General features: G+C 43.6%; 1 protein-coding gene across 2 annotated transcripts in view; it reads right to left on the reverse strand.

The window, feature by feature from the left end:
• Positions 1-9234: 9234 nt before the first annotated feature.
• Positions 9235-21627, reverse strand: part of brf1b (BRF1 general transcription factor IIIB subunit b) — a 135902-nt gene continuing 123509 nt past the window's right edge. For both annotated transcript variants that reach the window (XM_014145095.2, XM_014145094.2), the window contains exons 18-19: positions 11976-12171; positions 9235-11605 (exon numbers count right to left, since the gene is read on the reverse strand). In XM_014145095.2, coding sequence (XP_014000570.1) covers positions 11568-11605; positions 11976-12171 — 234 coding nt within the window. In that variant the 3' untranslated portion in view covers positions 9235-11567. The remainder of the gene's footprint in view (positions 11606-11975; positions 12172-21627) is intronic.

A 21627-nucleotide genomic window follows, 5' to 3' on the forward strand; every position in this document is an offset into this window, starting at 1 on the left:
GAATGAACGTTTTGTTTTCGAAATGATAGTTTCCGGATTTGACCATTTTAATGACCAAAGCTCGTATTTCTATGATTTGATAGAGCAGTCTGACTGAGCGATGGTAGGCACCAGCAGGCTCGTAAGCATTCATTCAAACAGCACTTTCGTGCGTTTGCCAGCAGCTCTTCGCAATGCTTCAAGCATTGTGCTGTTTATGACTTCAAGCCTATCAACTCCCGAGATTAGGCTGGTGTAACCGATGTGAAATGGCTAGCTAGTTAGCGGGGTGCGCGCTAATAGCGTTTCAAACGTCACTCGTTCTGAGACTTGGAGTAGTTGTTCCCCTTGCTCTGCATGGGTAACGCTGCTTCGAGGGTGGCTGTTGTCGATGTGTTCCTGGTTCGAGCCCAGGTAGGAGCGAGGAGAGGGACGGAAGCTATACTCTTACACTGGCAATACTAAAGTGCCTATAAGAACATCCAATAGTCAAAGGTATATGAAATACAAATTGTATAGAGAGAAATAGTCCTATAATAACTACAACCTAAAACTTCTTACCTGGGAATATTGAAGACTCATGTTAAAAGGAACCACCAGCTTTCATATGTTCTCATGTTCTGAGCAAGGAACTTAAATGTTAGCTTTTTTACATAACACATATTGCACTTTTACTTTCTTCTCCAACACTTTGTTTTTGCATTATTTAAACCAAATTGAACATGTTTCATTATTTATTTGAGGCTAAATTGATTTTATTGATGTATTATATTAAGTTAAAATAAGTGTTCATTCAGTATTGTTGTAATTGTCATTATTACAAATAAATGTTTTTTATTTTATTTTTTTAAATCGACTGATTAATCGGTATCGGCTTTTTTTTGGTCCTCCAATAATCGGTATCGGCGTTGAAAAATCATAATCGCTCGTCCTCTAGTACAGATGGACTATCCATATAAAATGTTACTGATCTACAGTACAGATGTTAGAGCATCTACAGTACAGATGGACTATCCAAATAAAATGCTACTGATCTACAGTACAGATGTTAGAGCATCTACAGTACAGATGTTAGAGCATCTACAGTACAGATGTTAGAGCATCTACATTACAGATGCACTATCCAAATAAAATGTTACTGATCTACAGTACAGATGTTAGAGCATCTACAGTACAGATGTTAGAGCATCTACAGTACAGATGTTAGAGCATCTACAGTACAGATGTTAGAGCATCTACAGTACAGATGTTAGAGCATCGACAGTACAGATGGACTATCCAAATAAAATGTTACTGCATGGGCAACACTTTTGACAACTCCACATGGACTACTCTGCTGACCACCCCGCCACTCTCCAGTGCCAAAATAGTTTTTTGACACGTTCACAAAGTTAATATGGTCAATGAAAGAATCCCGTTCCCTAAAGGTTGCTCTCCGACCTACGCAGTAACACGACACTGCAAATGTCTGCTTCTCTAACTGCATTACCGCCACCTGTCCTCCTCTTCCCCCTCAGATTTTATCTATTTTTCTCCCCTCTCTGTTTGATCATACTCGTAACTGATCCCTTTGTTTGAGGTGCCCCTTGTAGTGCTGTATCACATTAGACTCCTTCAAAGCGTGGGCCAACCTCTTTAGCTAAGGGTTTTTGTGTGGCGGTTGAAAGATTTGCAGTGTGTCTGCATTATTGACCAGACCACATGGTGGGTGTTGGGTGAAGTTGCCCCTAGATGCTGATCTTGGGTTAGTTTAGGATTTTCCTCCCTAAGGGTTCAGGTTAGGATTTGGGGAGGGGAAGCCGATCCTAGATTTGTACCAAGCGGAAACTTCACCCCCAAGTAACCTGGTGCTAGTGGTACGGTATCTCTTGAAAAAGATTGAGATAGTCACTTTCTAGACATACTGTGATTGTGTGTGCTTATGGGGGTAGGGGATGAGTGTATTTATTTTTAGCTGGCCTTCCTCTACAAGGCTGTGACCCTTCTCCCAAGGCTTCCCCTGTTCTTTTCAATATTTTCCTGTTAAACTTTTACACTTCTGTAGACAAATGTGATTCCTATATGTTTTTTGTGTTTTTGTTGTGTCCACGTTCATAATTACTCATACATGTTCTCGTTGTAATTTGCAATCAGGAAATAGGTACAGTATACCTATAGCGTTTTTTTTAGTCAAGGCCTTAATTTTCTCAAATGTCCAACGATTCATTTGTTATCGTACAAAATTATGAAAGACTAATTAGCTAATTCACAGACGAATAAGAGTGGAAACCAGCGCACACACACACGGCAAAATACTTGTGGGAATCCTACTAAACAGACTCCTACCCCTTACAAAAAAACTCATCCCTGTATCCCAGAGTGGCTTTTGACTCGGAAAAGGAACTTTAACTCTAACAGTGAGGCACTGCAGAGAATCGTCATGAGATCTGGCTGCCTTTCAAGATGTGTTAACATCCTCTGTCTCCGGCATGGCAGTATGAAGGCTGTCATTCTCTCCGGTGGTTAAACCACAAAGCCAATCGAGGACCTAGATTAAATCAGTTCAGCGTTAACCCGCTATGTTTTTATTTAGCCGATATGTCGGAGGTGTAACTGTGTTGGAGGTGTCAAATTGGTGAGTGGCTGCTTGTGTGGTCATTGTTACGAAGCCACACATCCCACTCACTCTAAAAGTTCAGAACAAGAAAGTGTTCAAATTGAAAATCATGAAATTAAAAACGAGGTTTTCAATCAGCCTAATCGTGTAGATTACATCACGCATTCCAGCATGGGATTTATACTAATGCGACTGTGCAGCCAATAGCAATGTCCGTGATAGGTATAACGCCGGGAGCTGCTTGTGGATTTGACAGCTCTAACGCAGTTCCACCTCAGACACATCAAAACAGCTATATAGGAGTCAGCTAGCATGGATCTGACTGAATCTAACCTGAGGTAAGGACCGGAGTAAAGCAAAGCTGCATCATTGCACCAACCCTCTTCAAACCAACATCTGAGATCTGGAGTGAAGCAACTACTCCAGTACAGAAGTCACAATTATGAAACATCAACTCCGATGGGCAGGTCACCCTGTGAGTATGAACAACTCAAGGCTTCCTAAACAGGTCTTCTGCTCCCAGCTCAGAGATGGATCCAGCGCCCCTGGAGGTCAGAAAAAGCATTTCCATGACCTTAAAGCACACCTCAAGAAATAGGGAAGAGTGGGTTATGTTGAGCCATTTTTTACATTCAGCATCACTATGTCAAGGTGAATATATCTACATATATTTCAGGATATTGTCTCTTTGCACAACTTGGGTATGGGGTAAATTGAGCATAGGGACAGGGTAAGTTGAGTCGCCTTGGTAAGTGGGTGATGGTGTCCTGTGACAGTGGGTGATGATGCTGGTAGGTCAAAGTTTAATTCATGAAATGGGGGTGTGGTATATTGTATATCTTAAAATGTATGCCTACATTCAGATATATACAGTGCCTTCGGAAAGTATTCAGATTTGACTTTGACATTTTGTTACGTTACAGCCTTATTCTAAAATTGATAAGGGGAAACAATTGAATCAATCTACACACAATACCCCATAATGACAAAGCAAAAATTGGTTTTTAGAAATGTTTGCTCATTTATTAAAAATAAAAAACTGATAAAATATACGTAAGTATTCAGACCCTTTACAAGTTTGGCACACCTGTATTTTGGGAGTTTCTCCCATTCTTCTCTGCAGATCCTCTCAAGCTCGGTTAGGTTGGACGGGGAGCGTTGCTGCACAGCTATTTTCAGGTCTCTTCAGAGAAGTTCGATTGGGTTCAAGTCCGTGCTCTGGCTGGGCCACTCAAGGACAGAGACCTGTCCCGAAGACACTCCTACGTTGTCTTGGCTGTGTGCTTAGGGTCGTTGTCCTGTTGAAAGGTGAACCTTTGCCCCAGTCTGAAGTCCTGAGCGCTCTGGAGCAGATTTTCATCCAGGATCTCTCTGTACTTTGCCCCGTTCATCTTTCCTACATTGCTGATTAGTCTCTCAGTACCTGCTACTAAAAAACATCCCCCCCAGCATGATGCTGCCACCACTATGCTTCACTGTAGGGATGGTGCCAGGTTTCCTCCAGATGTTACGCTTGGCATTCAGGCCAAAGAGTTCAATTTTGGTTTCATTAGACCAGAATATCTTGTTTCTCATGGTATGAGAGTCTTTAGGTGCCTTTTTGCAAACTCCAAGCGGGCTGTCGTGTGCCTTTTACTGAGGAGTGGCTTCCGTCTGGCCACTCTACCACAAAGGCCTAATTGGTGGAGTACTGCAGGGATGGTTGTCCTTGAACCTTCAATGCTGCAGACATGTGTTGGTACCCTTCCCCAGATGTGTGCCTTGACACAATCCTGTCCCGGAGCTCTACAGACAATTCCTTCGACCTCATGGCTTGATTCTTGCTCTGACATGCTCTGTCAACTGTGGGACCTTATATAGACAGGTGTGTGCTTTTCCAAATCATGTCCAATTAATTGAATTTACAACAGGTGGACTCATCAAGTTGTAGAAACATCTCAAGGATGATCAATGGAAACAGGATGCACCTGCGCTCAATTTCGAGTCGCATAGCAAAGGGTCTGAATACTTACGTAAATAAAGTATTTATGTTTTTAATATATTTGCTAACATTCTAAAAACATGTTTTTGCTTTGTCATTAAGGGGTATTTTGTGTAGATTGCTGCGGAAATTGTTTTATTTAATCAATTTTAGGATAAGGCTGTAATGTAACAAAATGTGGAAAACGTCAAGGGGTCTGTGTCAAGGCTCAGGAGAAGACCCAGATGCAGAATGTTTCGAAGTAACAGAAGTTTAATACAAAAACAGGGGGGCAGGCAAACAACAGGTCAAGGGCAGGCAGAGGTCAGTAGTCCAGAGCAGAGCCCGAAAGGTACAGAACAGCAGGCAGGCTCAGGGCAGGCAGAATGGTCAAAACCTGGGAATGCTAGACAACAGGAACTAGAGACAGACAGGAGCACTGGAAAAATACTGGTAGGCTTAACGAAACAAAACGAACTGGCAACATACAGAGAACACAGGTATAAATACACTGGGGATAATGAGGAAGATGGGTGACATCTGGAGGGGGGTGGAGACAAGCACAAATACAGGTGAAACAGATCAGGGTGTGACAGGTCTGAATACCTCCCGAAGGCACTGTAGATTGCTCTGTTCAATATCACTTACCCTTCCATTTCTTGATTAGTTGTCTGGGACAGACGTTGTTTTGATGTGCCAATTCGAAGGTACTAAGCCCATGAAACTGGTCCAGGAGACTCTTGATATGTTTATCAAGCTCAGACTCCATGTCATCAGACAAGTCCTTGTGTGCCTCTGTTACTCTCTCATAGCCTTTCTTTCACACAGGTACATGTTCGTCATCCTTTGTGTACCTCTTCAGTGTCATTCAGTCATTTCTTTTTTTTATCTCTTGCTGCTGCTCAAATGGACTTCTTCCATTCTCTCACTTCCTTGGCTGCTCTCGTAAGAACCTCAATGGGGGCTAGACACTTACTTGTTTTACATTTGTATACACAGGGAATGATTGTCTTCTCTGTAACAATAAAAATTCACTATCTTGAGTTTATATGCATGACACATTGCAAAAATACTACTATATTAGCCCACATACATAGTGTCTTCACACCGTTTGAATACAGTATTCATACTCCTTGACCTTTTCCCCATTGTGTTGTGCCACAAAGTGGGATTAAAATTGATTAGATTGTCATTTTTTGTAAACGATCTACACAAAATATTCTGTAATGTCAAAGTGGAAGAAAAATGTGAAGATTTATTTTTAATTAATGGAAAATAAAACGCAATATATTTTGATTAGATAAGTATTCAACCCCCTGAGTCAATACATGTTTAAATCACCTTTTGGCAGCGATTACAGCTGTGAGTATCTGGATAAGTTTCTAAGAGCTTTGCAAACCTGGATTGTACAATATTTGCCCATTATTCTTTTTTAAATTATTCAAACTCACTCAAGTTGGTTGTTGATCATTGCTATACAGCCATTTTCAAGTCTTGCCATCGATTGTCAAGCCAATTTAATTCAAAACTGTAACTAGGCCACTCGGGAACATTCAATGTTGTCTTGGTAAATTAAAGAAATAATAATTCCAGTGTATATTTGGCCTTTTGTTTTCGATTGTTGTCCTGCTGAAAGGTGAATGTGTCTGTCTTGAAATTCACTGCTCAACTAAGGGACCTTACAGAAAATTGTGTGTGGGGTACAGAAATGGGATAGTCATTAAAAAATCATGTTAAACACTATTGCACACCGAGTTAGTCCATGCAACTTATTATCTGACTTGTTAAGCACATTTTTACTCTTGAACTCCTGAACATTTCAGCTTTTCATTTTTCTGAATTTGTAAAAAAATCTAAACATTATTATACTTTTGATATTATGGGGTATTGTGTGTACATCAGTGACACGACATCTAAATGTAACCCATTTTAAATTCAGGCTGTAAAACAACAAAACGTGGAAAAAGTCAAGGGATATGAAAGCTTTCTGAAGGCACTGTAGCTACAAGGATATACTTTCATGCTCGATTTAGGACCTCATATTGTAGCTTATAGAGACCCCAACTGACATATAAAACAATCTTAAAACCATCTAATGTGGTTTAGATACAAGCATTATGAAATACGAATTCATTTTACTTTTTGAAAATCTTTTTTTTGGACCTAACATGCTTACCACTTTTTCCATGTGGTTTCTTCCTTCACAGACTCTGTTAAATTATGGCTTCTTACAAAATATTTTGTATGGTTTCCTAGAAACAAGGGGTGGCTCAACTTTCCCTACTCCCTATGGATCCAAACAACTGGGTAATCCCTTCCCTTGACAGATCCTCATGGAAGACCAAAATCACTAATGGAACTGAATTCTTCAAGACCGAAATAAGATAACGCTAGCTGGGAAAAGAGCACGCCGCAAAGGACAGTCACCGGTGCCAACAACAAGCCCTGGCCACAAGATGAACCATCCCTGCCCCCACTGTGACGAAATGTGCAGGTCACGCACGGATTGGTCTATTCAGCCATCATTGGAACCGTGGCCAGCCACACCATAACCCGGACCTGTGATAGCTGGAGGGAAATCACACTCGACTACGAGGGATCCCAAAGGAAGGAAGGTTTGTGTAGCTGCAGGGGAATTGGTAGCCTCTTGATACTTGGCTCTATGGCCTACAGGGAATGTGAGAGAAAGAAAGATGGAGGGAGACAGAGGGAACGAGAAGGAAGGGAAAGACAGATACACACCGAGGAAAAGAGAGAAAAGGCAGTGACAGCCATAGAAAGAGAAGGGAGAAAGAGCAAGGTAGAGGTACAGTAGACACAGGAAAAGAGAGTGATCGTCTCCTCTGCCCTACGTATCAGTATGTGCAGTGGGGCTCGAGTTGTCCTCCCTCATCGATCACCCTCATTTCAGGGAGCTCAGGTGAAGATGAGGCACGGTCCAATTCAAGGTCAGGCCATGTGCATCTGCTCCACATGTGCGTGCATTGTGTGGGTGTATGTCTGCTTGCATGCGTTTAGTACGGCTTATTCTATGAAAGTGGGATTGTGTGCACATGGCAGTAGTCAGTGTAAACATCTATATTCTGTGGGTGCGTGATTACGAGTGTGCATGCATAAACACGTGTACAGCCAGCTCCTGCCTCCCCCGGCCCCCCACTCCACTCGGCATAAGTACAGTAGCTGAACTCCTGCTATCAGCTCATGCAGCCATCTCTTGCCATTATGTAATGACGTCAACAAGAAAATGTCTAACTAACCCAAGATAGACCAGAGCCTGTCGTTTTTTCAATGGGAACAAACGAATCACAGTGGGCAGAACAAGCAAGGAGGTGGGCAGAGCCTAGCTGGAGCTAGTGAGATCTTATTGGCGCGTTCTTGCGTTAGGAAATTCTGTGAAGTGCGCATGTGCAGTAACTGAATTCGCCCTTGCACCCCTTCTACATTTTTTTAAAACTTTGGCAAAGGGTAAAGTCTACAAAACGCAGTTCACTCTGTTACAGATTCTAGTTTTGGAAACAGAAAACTGTATAGAGATCAAATGTTTCATCAATGAGAAAATTTGCAGAACGATGGCCATCTCTCTCTAACTTCTCCCACGTCTGGCCACTGGGCTTCCTCATCACCATATTTGGTAGTGAGTGGAAACGCCAACCGGATGCTTTACATTTATACATCCGGTGAAATATCTGGCTCATTGTTCTATCTGTGACGTCAAGCTTGCATGGGGTCAGCGCCGATACACACATTGTGGGAGAAGTTAGCTGTCAAAGTAATTTCAGACCCATGCTCCGTGTTTATGAAAAACATCTTATTCATCTTAGCAATGCCGCTGCCCTGGGGAAGACTGTGCTCCAGATGGCACCCTAATCTCTAGTGCACTACTTTTGACCAGAGCCCTAGTGCACTAATAAGGAATAGAGTGCCAATTGGAACGCTGCCTTTGACTTACAGTTAACACCAACACTAAAATAAAGAAAACACCAACATAAAGAGTCTTAATAAGACATTGGGCCACCACGAGCCAGAACAGCTTCAATGCACCTTGGTATAGATTCTACACGTGTCTGGAACTCTATTGGAGGGATGTGACACCATTCTTCCACGAGAAATTCCATCATTAGGTGTTTTGTTGATTTTGGTGGAAAACGCTGTCTCAGGCACTGCTCCAGAATCTCCCATAAGTGTTCAATTGGGTTGAGATCTGGTGACTGACACACACACACACACACACACACACACCTTTAAACCCCCTATACTCCTTTGTGACCCCTCTTTCAAAGTCACTGAGATCTTCTAGCCATGGTAGCCAAGATAATGTAATGTAACTCTGCTAGACAAATAAAAGTTTGGACACCTTGTAACAATTTCATTCTAATCCAAGTCAAGGTCATGCTTTTAAATATTCAGAGTATATGATACTGCTGCAAATTCACAAGAGTATGAGTTTTAACAAACACTTAATTTTAGCAACCCACCCTCATTAAAATGTCAGTGTCAATCTACTCTTTCTTAACACCTACTCCTATCTTTCTCTATTTCACCCTTTCGTCCCACCAATTCCACTCTTCCACTTTTTCTTTCCACCTGTCCTCGCTTTCTCTATTGATTCAAGCCCCTTCCCCACCCAGTGGAGTTCTACCCCCCGACAGTGAGACACACAGCTGATACGATCATATCATCCAATTAAAAAAATACACACTAACTGAAATGAGTTTATTCACTGATAAAAAGGGGAATGTGTGTGATTGTGTTGTTGTGAGGAACTATTGTTCCTTAACTAGGGCCGGGATTCAATGCAAGGCATGTTATTGTGTACCACAGTACACTATACCACAGTACACTATAATTGACTTTAAAAAGTCATTTATGATTGAGCTGCCATAAGCACTGTGAATGCCATCTCTGCGAACGTCAGGGAAAATGCCTTTAAAAGGCGCATTGACGGATGTATAGTGATGTGCACTATAACATACCTTGGATTGAATCCAGGCCTAGATTAATTTGGAATCCTGTTAGGAAATGTTCTGTTCAAAAGCTGGTGGAGTTGACGTGTAGAATATCAAAATACAGAACACCAGGATCTACAATCCTTTTCAGTTAACCAGTGAATTCATATAAAATGACAGAATTTTGTCATAAAACATACTGTAGGTAAATTTCCAAAAACAAAAAAGCAGGCTAATATTTCATCTGAAATGGCCATTTGAGGTGAAACAACATATATAAACATACAAACAGACTACCCAACAAGGATTGATATTTACATTCTTACATAGTTGTAGTTCAAATTTGCTTTTGAAAAGTATACACAAGATAAAATAGCTAAAATACAATGACATTTCTACAAACAAACAAAAGCATTTCAGTAAACTTTCTTTTTCTTTTTTCCTTCCTTTTTACAATGATATACAGAGCTCTACCAAGCGATAGCTGCCTTGTTGTGCTTGTACTATTCTAGGTTTCATGGATACATCGGGCCTCACTTTGTCAAAGCATAAAAGTGCCGCTAGTATCGAAAGTGACCGTATTACTCCTAATAATCGTAGCAGCATTTTATTTCTGAATCTTTCATTATCAAAACAACCAGAAAAAAAAACGGCAACCGTCAGCGCTTATACATGATGCACACAATTTATTTTAAGTGATACGGTTTGACAACAGCGGCACTTCTTTGCCTTTTCAAAATACCACCCACTGAGTTTTGCATTAGGTACATATTTTACAAAATGGATGCCAGTTCATTTCATTATTTAAAAAACTGCATTTGTGAATACCAGCATTTGATGACGATCATAAAGGGAGATTCTACTTAGATCAAAGGAGAGGACAGGAGTAAACAAGGATGGATGTAAGCACAGTATCAATTCCCTTTCAACCCCATGACAGTCGGTAATAAACAAGATAAATACGTCCAAATGTTAATTTCAATGACTGGAATTGAAAAGGGACTGACCAACTCTGGTGTTGATTGAGATAATGGTGAGGGGCATTTTGTGCCCATTGTGCTACTCAGTGCCCATAGATGCATTGAATAGCCCTGCCAGCTGAAGCCAACGTCCCGTTTTGACAATTATAGCACCGCAACGAAAGGCGAGCAAGGTTGAGTGGATACACTCCGGTATGCCCTTTCCCTGACTGTTTCCCAAATGGTATTCCCTATATAGTGCACTACTTTTGACCATAGTGCATTATGTAGGGAATAATAGGATTCCATTTGGGACGCAGGCCCTCTCTACAGAGCATAATGCAATGCGGCAATGACAAAAGGCCCATTGCAGTACCAGTGAACTGGCACGACCTAGCTGTTCTCGCCGACTGCTCATTGAGTGGACAGAGGGGTCAGTGTGAACTCTGTAACAGTAGAAAATTAGGTGACCGAGGATTGTGGATATTTGTGAAAAATATTTTTAAAAAGGAAAGAAAAAAAGCACAGGATCAGCGTCCCACCCCAAATTCTAACCTTCATTACTGGCAAAACTGATTCAAGATCAGCATCTAGGGGAAATTTCACCCTACACCTCAAGATGGCTAAAGGGGTGTAGCCACATTGTTGCCATTGAAGATAATGTGAAGCCATTCACTGAAGCCAGTCACTTGCAATCTGCATATACCCTGCACTGCTTTAACTTCACTGCTTCGCGTATATATGTATCTTTTGCTAATGCTCTCCAGAGTTTCCAACCCCAAAATGGTCCCCCTGTCTTTCTAGAAGACCGGGGATGGCCAACCCTCCTCATAGAGAGCGACTGGGTATGTAGGAACACACCTGATTCTACTAACCAACTCCTGATCAGGACATTGATTGGCTGAATCAGGTGTGTTAGAGCAAGGCTGGAATAAAAGCTTGCATACCCCGTAGCTCTCCCCACACCCAGCCACACTCCATGTTCACCTTAGCAGTGCATCTGAACAGTGGATGTCCTTTTCCTCTCCTCCCTTCCTCTGGCGACTGTCCCCATTCAGAGGTCAATGGTGAGACCACTATTTTGGGGAAACCGCAGTATTTGATGAAAGAAGAGGAAAAATGGGAGCCTAGAAAACCTCTTCCTCTTCAGCCTCACAGCCGTACTCTGAGAGAAAAAGAGAAAGGGAGTGAAATGCTAGTGTGCAGGTCCATTGGGTTAGCATTTCAATCAGCAGCATCGCAAGCTCACAGCGCTAGGATTACGTTGCCTGGGGTATGCCTTCGGGGCTGATGCAATTGTTAACAACGTTGATGAAAATAAGCCATAACACCTACGATTCACACGCGTTGAAAAGTGCTTGCAATGAATTGTTACTTACCTATTGTGCCACGGATACGTTCTATAGTCAGGTCTGTATTGACATGCTATGACTCACTTCTGTGCTTGTGTGAGTCTTTGTGTTTGTGTGTGTTGGTGGTGTGTGGATGTTTTGGTACTGTAATGTGTGTGTGATCTGCATTGCATGTTCCCTCACCGTTTCCTCCCAGGAGCTGCAACGCACTGACACAGGGCTCCTCCACTTCTTCCTCCTCCTCATCCTCTGCCGCTTCGTCATAGGCCACCGGGCCACTCTCCACCATAGTGGGTCCTGAAGGGGCCGTGTTGGGGGTAGGCGGGCTGGACAAGTTGGGCAGAACAGGGGTTGCAGCCGGGGTGAGGTTAGGGGTCACCTGGAAAAGGAACGTGTTTACGTTAAGCAATACTGTCATCTGCTTATGGCCATTGGATACCACTTCTGCCACCGAAATGTCGCTAAATCATGTCTCTAGCAAAAATTGAAAATATTAATTAAATAGAAGGGAGTTAGAGAGAGCGAATGGAGACAAAGAGGGAAGAAAGGGGAAAAAAAGAGCAACAGAGTGAGGGATAAATCAGGGACCGCATATCCCAGCAGGCATTTTTGCAGGAGTGAAGGGAAGCAACACCGGGAGGTGCGAGAGGCCTAATTAATCATCATGTACTGGAAAAGAGGAGGGTATTTGAACTAATTATAGCATGGCCCTCTCTCTCTTCTTTCTCTCTCTTTCAGTCGCTGCCTCTTTCCCTCTCTCTCTCATGCTAGGGCATAATGAGGACTATCTCCAGGCGGTGACGGTCAAGTCATGACCACCAGTAGGGGACCTGATGGCAGACGGTCAGGGAGGACAAGTTGACTAGCCTCAAGCCCCTACAAGGCTCTGACCAAGGGTCTTCAGCACTGTTCACAGGCAGGCTTGTTGAAGCCGGCCTGAGCCAGTGGGGGAGATTGACAGAGAGGGGAGACTGCGATAGTGTGAAGCCATGTTGGCCTTAACTAGTGGGTTCACCAACAAGATGAGAGAGAGCACTATGGCTGGGCCAGGGCAGGGAGGATCCCGATTTGAAACTGCAGCAGAGACATGTATACTGAACAAAAATATACAGTTGAAGTTGGAAGTTTAAATACACCTTAGCCAAATACATTTAAACTCAGTTTTTCATAATTCCTGACATTTAATCCTAGTAAAAATTCCGTGTTTTAGGTCAGTTAGGATCACCACTTTATTTTAAGAATGTGAAATGTCAGAATAATAGTAGAGGGAATGATTTATTTAAGCTTTTATTTCTTCCATCACATTCCCAGTGGGTCAGAAGTTTACATACACTCAATTAGTGTTTGGTAGCATTGCCTTTAAATTGTTTAACTTGGGTCAAACGTTTTGGGTAGCCTTCCACAAGCTTCCCACAATAAGTTGGGGGAATTTTGGCCCATTCCTCCTGACAGAGCTGGTGTAACTGAGTCCGGTTTGTAGGCCTCCTTGCTCGCACACGCTTTTTCAGTTCTGCCCAACAAATTTCTATAGGATTGAGGTCAGGACTTTGTGATGGCCACTCCAATACCTTGACTTTGTTGTCCTTAAGCCATTTTGCCACAATTTTGGAAGTATAATTGGGGTCATTCTCCATTTGGAAGACCCATTTGCGACCAAGCTTTAACTTCCTGACTGATGTCTTATGATGTTGCTTCAATATATCCACATAATTTTCCTCCCTCATGATGCCATCTATTTTGTGAAGTGCACCAGTCCCTCCTGCAGCAAAGCACCCCCACAACATGATGCTGCCACCCCCGTGCTTCACGGTTGGGATGGTGTTCTTCGGCTTGCAAGCGTCCCCCTTTTCCCTCCAAACATAACAATGGTCATTATGGCCAAACAGTTATATTTTTGTTTCATCAGAACAGAGGACATTTCTCCAAAAAGTACGATCTTTGTCCCGATGTGCAGTTGCAAACCATTGTCTGGCTTTTTTATGGCGGTTTTAGAGCAGTGGCTTCTTCCTTGCTGAGCGGCCTTTCAGGTTATGTCAATATAGGACTCATTTTACTGTGGATATAGATACTTTTGTACCTGTTTCCTCCAGCATCTTCACAAGGTCCTTTGCTGTTGTTCTGGGATTGATTTGCACTTTTTGCACCAAAGTACGTTCATCTCTAGGGGACAGAACGTGTCTCCTTCCTGAGCGGTATGGCGGCTGTGTGGTCCCATGGTGTTTAACTTGTGTACTGTTGTTTGTACAGATGAACGTGGTACCTTCAGGCATTTGGAAATTGCTCCCAAGGATGAACCAGACTTGTGGAGGTCTACAATTTATTTCTGAGGTCTTTTGATTTTCCCATGATGTCAAGCAAAGAGGCACTGAGTTTGAAGGTAGGCCTTGAAATACATCCACAGATACACCTCCAGTTGACTCAAATGATGTCAATTAGCCTAACAGAAGCTTCTAACGCCATGACATCATTTTCTGGAATTTTCCAAGCTGTTTAAAGGCACAGTGAACTTAGTGTATGTAAACTTCTGACCCACTGGAATTGTGATACAGTGAATTATAAATGAAATAATCTGTCTGTAAACAATTGTTGGAAAAACTACTTGTGTCATGCACAAAGTAGATGTCCTAACCGACTTGCCAAAACTATAGTTTGTTAACAAGGAATTTGTGGAGTGGTTGAATAACGAGTTTTAATGACTCCAACCTAAGTGTATGTAAACTTCCGACTTCAACTGTAAACTCAAAATGTAAAGTGTTGGTCACATGTTTCAGACGCACAAAAAGCTTATTTCTCTCAAATGTTATGCTCAAGTTTATTTACATCCCTGTTAGTGAGCATTTCTCCTTTGCCAAGAGAATCCATCCACTTGACAGGTGTAGCATATCGAGAAGCTGATTAAACAGCGTGATCATTACACAGGTGCCCCTTGTGCTGGGGACAGTTTTGTCACACAACACAACGCCACAGATGTCTCAAGTTGAGGGAGCGTGCAACTAGCATGCTGACTGCAGGAATATCCACCAGAGCTGTTGCCAGAGAATTGAATGTTAATTTCTCTACTATAAGACGTTTAAGAGAATTTGGCAGTACCTCCAACCGGCCTCACAACCGCAGACCATATGTAACCACGACAGCCTAGGACTTCCACATCCGGCTTCTTCACCTGCGGGATCGTCTGAGACCAGCCTTCTGGACAGCTGAAGAAACTGTGGGTTTGAACAACCAAAGAACTTCTGCACAAACTGTCAGAAACAGGGAAGCTCATCTGTGTGCTCGTCGTCCTCACCAGGGTCTTGACCTGACTGCAGTTCGGCATCATAACTGACTTTAGTGGGCAAATGCTCACTTTCGCTGGCCACTGGCAAGCTGGAGAAGTGTGCTCTTCAAATATGAATTCTGGTTTCAACTATCAGGCAGATGGCAGACAGCATGTATGGCATCTTGTGGGCAAGCAGTTTGCCCCATGGTGGCGGTGGGGTTATGGTATGGGCAGGCATAAGTTACAGACAACGAACACAATTGCATTTTATCGATGGCAATGCATGAGGCAAATGGTGGTCACACCAGATACTGATTGGTTTTCTGATCCATGCCCTGACCTTTTTTTAAAGGTATCTGTGACCAACAGATGCATATCTGTATTCCCAGTCATGTGAAATCCATTGATTAGGGCCTAATTGACTGATTTCCTTATATGAACTGTTACTGAGTGAAATTGCTGCATGTTGTGTAGAAGAGAGCTTCAAGACGCTCAAGTCATACACAAATGCAAACATAAGCACAGACGTCAATCTTCACCCAGTGCCGGGGTTTGGTCTAGTTGTAGCGCTACCGCATCTGAAGCACGTGCCCCTGGAGGCAGGTTAGTGCACCTGGACCACGTGCCCCTGGAGGCAGGTTAGTGCACCTGGACCACATGCCCCAGGAGGCAGGTTAGTGCACCTGGGCCACGTGCCCCTGGAGGCAGGTTAGTGCACCTGGGCCACGTGCCCCTGGATGCAGGTTAGTGCACCTGGACCACGTGCCCCTGGAGGCAGGTTAGTGCACCTGGACCACATGCCCCTGGAGGCAGGTTCCGCCACTCACTTTCTGTACTGTATCCATCTCATCTATATCCCCATTTAAATTTCTCTCACTGTCAATAAAACGTGTACAAATTCCTAATAAATATATGTACAACAAAAAGACCCGTGGCTTCCAAAGTGAACCTTTATGGTTACTTTTTCGAAAGATGCCCCTTTGACGTGTCTGGTAAACGTCTCACTCCTCTCTCTCTCTGTTTCTCCTTTCCTGAATGCAGGCTTTACTTCCTTTCTGCACACTATGCTCCAGCCAATTAGGTGCATTGGGTTGCCTGGCAACGGGCAGATGACCCCCGCGAGGTTCTTGTGTGAGGTCCTTTCTACTGCTGATTGGTGAGCTGTGAAGTCTCATTCAGTTGTCAGAGCACTGAGGGAGCCCAGAGTAGACCACTAACATGCCAGCTCCTGTGATAATCAACATTTAGCCCCATGCTAATACCTTATTAACCAAATGCTTACCGAACTTCAGTTACGTGCTAATACAATGTCGACTGCTGACCCTAAGTTGAACAAGAGCTAACCTAATGAGTACAGTGGACTGTATCAAAACAAAACAATAGTAAGTAGTCACTTACAATACATGGTATGGAGCGATCTGATGAGTAAGATTGAAGGTGCTATTTGGTTTAGGGGTCAAGGGAACAATGAAGATCAAGGCCCTATTCAAATAAGTATTAAAAAATGCAGACCTGCCACCTTTAGACATTTTTATGAGTACCTCTTCAGCACGGTGGTGGTACTGCCGGCCCCGGACCCCATGACGCGCACATTTAGCTTAATAATGATGTTGGCAGAAAACTGCCTCAGTAGTGATGGGTTCTGACTTCTAAACTTGAAAATATGAAATATCCTTATTCAGGGAGAGAGGGGAATGCAGAACGTTTACATTCTGTCAGAACATGTTATTGTTAGACATCATGTATCTTACGGAAAGGAGAAGAGCCACAGTCTGGTACAAGTCAACAGGACAGCCGTGAGTTGGGGAGGAGTGAGGAATTTGGCTGAAGTCAGCTCAGATGAAGTGAGAAGGAATCACCAAAGTCCTGTCTAGCAACAGAGATCTATTGGATGTCCAGATGTGTAAGGAGGAGACTCAGCATAGGAGGAAGGTTTAAATACCAGTGCTTGTGTAAATATGTCTTTTGCAGCTGTGTGACCCAGTGGGTGAATAAACTTGGTTTGAGCTTTACTAGACGTCTGAGTTTTTACTCAGGTTCTAAATAAACAAACAGTTGGCGCTGCGAGCAGGGTTCACCACGGTTTACAGTTAAACTACAGAGTCAGAATCTGTGAAATAGGAGCTGCCACCAGAAACAAGGTAGGCACAGTTCCTACACCTGTTACCACTCATTTTAACATCTTGGGGAGTTGAGAATCGTAGGCTGAACAATTATAAGATACGGACCTAGAAAGCCTGAGTTTATTCAGTAGGCCCATTGTGTAACGACTGGTCGTAAATATATGGTGTAGGGTAGGTGTTACATCTGCTCCTGCCACGCCCTCTACTTCTCATCCTGTGTCTCCCTAACCTGCCGCCACTCCCCCAGTAATGTCTGTCTGTCTGTCTGTCTCTGTCTGTCTGTCTGTGGGTGTATGTGATTGTGTGAGTGGAGACAGGTGTGCTGGAGTCAGAGCGGATCCCCACGAGCTGCAACCTGTTCCATAATCAAGACCTCTACAAATATTCAGCCCTGCCACATCCACGCTGCCAGATCGTAGCCTCTGCTCTGTCAGTCTGTGTTTCAAGCCGTTTGTTCCTGCATAGATCTTATCCTGTTGTGCCTGACCCTGCTTTTCTCTCCGCTATTGTTTCTGTCCGCTCTGACTCTGGTCCCTGTCTCCAGTCCCCTTGTCTCGTTAGTCCTGCTTCCCTGCCCTGCACCCCCACTCTACTGCTTCCTTGGATTCCACTCCGGACCTGCTTACCCTGCCCCTACTCCCCTTGCCCCAGCCTAAGTTCCTGGTTCCCTACGACCCACCCGAGCTTTCCCTGGTCTGCACCATAGAGGGGGCAAGAACCTGGAGGCTGTTGGACTTTACACCTCCAGCACATCACTGGACTTTTGTCTTGGATCTTGGGCACAAACAGCTGAGACGGTTTAGCCCCAGGGGAGTTATTGGGATACCGGGATGAAGGAACAAGGATTGGAGGTAGTGCTTCCAGTCCTTCTCAAACTGAGTTCCAAGACGCACCAGATCATCCACATTCTGCACACGTTCCCGAAGTTGACTGGCAAGGTGGGGAACTATGTTCTTAAGAATGAATTTGACCATCTCCTGCGCAGTAATATCAGCCTTCCATCTCCAACATAGAACTCGATGGGAGAAGGCAAAGTCCTGTATTGACTCTGCTTCACCCTGGACTCTGTTACAAACCCGTTCCGCCAGTTCATCCTCATAGTCCTCTGAGAGGAAGACTGAGAGGAATATTTTTTGAAACTCCTCCCAGCTTGACACATGTTCACGGGCTATCTCCTACCAGTCTCTTGCTGTCCCATGGAGAACACTGCGGAGGGTGGCAAGAACCTCTAAGTCAGTAAGGGGCCGGATAGAAAGGAAATCATTACACTTAGATAGGAGAAACAGTGGATCAACATCATCTTCTGAGCTGCCAAAAGTGGGGAAAAGTAGTTTGATAGGGAGGAAGCTCTCTAGAGAAGACATTACAGTGGCAAGGGGTCATGGGGAAACGGGAGTTCTGTTGTTTAACAGTATCTTCCGAGGGATTTTTGTAGTGCTACCTGTTCCTATTCCGTTAATGGCAGGGCCAGTGGCAGAGAAACCCTGAGGGAGGTGCAGAGGATTTGTCCAGAAGGGAATCGCACTACATTACCTCCTTGTGCAGCTCCTCTGGCAATCAAACATCACTGATTCCTTAAGATGAGAAATTGGCTAAATTTATGACAGGGAAAGTGTTACAGTTAGCAAGGTAAAAGGGGCAGAATCGAAAGCAATACGGCTACTACATATGTCTCTGCCATTGGACCAATAACAATACTCGGATAATGTTACATGGCGACGGGTGTGGAACCAATTTTGGGGTTGGAAGAATCTATGCGAAATGCCAGGGGAATGGATTCTAAAAGGTAACAAATTCAAATTACCAGGCCAAACACTCCTTGCAAACTTAGAAAACCTTGGGGGGGGTTTAATCACGTGAGACATTTTATTTCCTCTTATTCTGAAATAGATTTACATTTTGTCGTCTTATTCTGAAATAAATGTATAGAATTGACGAAAGGGAAGAGGGGTCACGAGAAATAAGATTGGAGTTAATATTGTGAGTAAGTGTAGTAGAGTTTTAAAGAAGAAATTCTGTCAAGCGACAGCATTGGGGTTGCCAAACCTAAAATTACTTTTTAAAATGGTTGTTCATGAACATGTAGGGCATTGTGGTGTGGTGGTTAAGGAAACTCATGGGGAAAAGAGAGACCAGTGAATCGTTGAACTTGGTGGAGAGATAAATGTCGCCGTGTCTAAGGGTAGTACATGCTAAATAAGAGTACATAAACATTGGGGTGGATTAAAATTGGAGGGAGGACAGTGGACTTATCATTAACATGTTTTGTTTGTAATTAAAACTTTTAGGTTGCTGATTAAGATGTACACTTTCTCTTCCAGAAGAGGAGGAGGTGTCATATCTCCCTTTGGAATGTTTCCTGAGACTGTTGTCTTGGGAGAGCAGTTGTAATGAACACAAGGGGAGACAGAGAGCTTGTTTCAAGCGCAGGGAGCAGCAGGTGTTTATTGCAAAGGACCACAGGAGGAGGCAGGTAGCTGTGTCCTGAGGCAGGCAGAAGGTCATACACAGGGAGTCCAAAAGGGCAACAGTACAGGCATGGAAAAGACTAGTAACGTTGTCCGGGAGATCAGGCAATAGGTAGATAACAGGAAATCCGATAGACTAAAGTACAGGCTGGGAATAGGCAAAAGGCGTTAGTGAGGCAGGCAAAAAATATCATACACGGGAGGGGTAAATCACAGGAAAAACAGAGCTCAGAAAGATGTGTCAAAAAACAAACAATACCTCACAGGGATGGGGTGCGAAGAACTGAACTAAATAGTGTGTGATGATGACATACAGGTGTGTGAACAGGTGATTAGAATTCAGGTGATTGGGATCTGGAGAGTGAGCTGCGTTCAGGGGATCTAGGTGTTTCAGGGTGTGAGTTGGAAGCAGCAGTTAGTGAAATTCTGCAGTTTTATTAAGTATAAAGGTATCCGGATTCGGCCATAAAGGGAGCTCCCAGATAAGTAAGACCTGGTCATGTGTTTGTTTTTTCTAGTTCTGAACATCACATGCTAATGTAAAAAGCTGGTTTTTGATATGAATATGAACTTGATTGAACAAAACATGCATGTATTGTATAACATAATGTCCTAGGAGTGTCATCTGATGAAGATCATCAAAGGTTAGTGCAGCGTTTAGCTGTGGTTTTGGTTTTTGTGACATATATGCTTGCTTTGAAAATGGCTGTGTGATTATTTTTGGCAGGGTACTCTCCTAATCTAATGTTTTGCTTTCGCTGTAAAGCCTTTTTGAAATCGGACAATGTGGTTAGATTAACGAGAGTCTTGTCTTTAAAATAGTGTAAAATAGTCATATGTTGCTGTTGCTAGGGACTCTTTTGGAAGAAGCTAGCTAGCTAACGAAGAACAACAAAGAATATCTAGTTAACAGAAGAAAAGAAAGAGAAAATCAGGACAGAAGAAAAAGGATATCAAAGTGAAACAGTTCTCTAAAGACACAGGAGACAATAATACAAGAAACAACACTTCTGTAGCTTGTCAACTATGTGTCTGTCTATCCCTGTTCTCTCCTCTCTGCACAGGCCATACAAACGCTTCACACCGCGTGGCCGCTGCCACTCCAACCTGGTGGTCCCAGCGCGCACGACCCACGTGGAGTTCCAGGTCTCCGGCAGCCTCTGGAACTGCCGGTCTGCAGCCAACAAGGCTGAGTTCATCTCAGCCTATGCTACCCTCCAGTCCCTAGACTTCCTGGCGCTGAAGGAAACATGGATTACCACAGATAACACTGCTACTCCTACTGCTCTCTCTTCGTCTGCCCACGTGTTCTCGCATACCCCTAGAGCATCGAGCCAGCGGGGTGGTGGCACTGGAATCCTCATCTCTCCCAAGTGGACATTCTCTCTTTCTCCCCTGACCCATCTGTCTATCTCCTCATTTGAATTCCATGCTGTCACAGTTACCAGCCCTTTCAAGCTTAACATCCTTATCATTTATCGCCCTCCAGGTTCCCTTGGAGAGTTCATCAATGAGCTTGACGCCTTGATAAGTTCCTTTCCTGAGGATGGCTCACCTCTCACAGTTCTGGGTGACTTTAACCTCCCCACGTCTACCTTTGACTCATTCCTCTCTGCCTCCTACTTTCCACTCCTCTCCTCTTTTGACCTCACCCTCTCACCTTCCCCCCCTACTCACAAGGCAGGCAATACGCTTGACCTCATCTTTACTAGATGCTGTTCTTCCACTAATCTCATTGCAACTCCCCTCCAAATCTCCGACCACTACCTTGTATCCTTTTCCCTCTTGCGCTCATCCAACACTTCTCACTCTGCCCCTACTCGGATGGTATTGCGCCGTCCCAACCTTCGCTCTCTCTCTCCCGCTACTCTCTCCTCTTCCATCCTATCATCTCTTCCCTCTGCTCAAACCTTCTCCAACCTATCTCCTGATTCTGCCTCCTCAACCCTCCTCTCCTCCCTTTCTGCATCCTTTGATTTTCTCTG

This window comes from Salmo salar, chromosome ssa15, assembly GCF_905237065.1.
Source record: "Salmo salar chromosome ssa15, Ssal_v3.1, whole genome shotgun sequence".
Taxonomy (NCBI): Eukaryota; Metazoa; Chordata; class Actinopteri; order Salmoniformes; family Salmonidae; genus Salmo; species Salmo salar.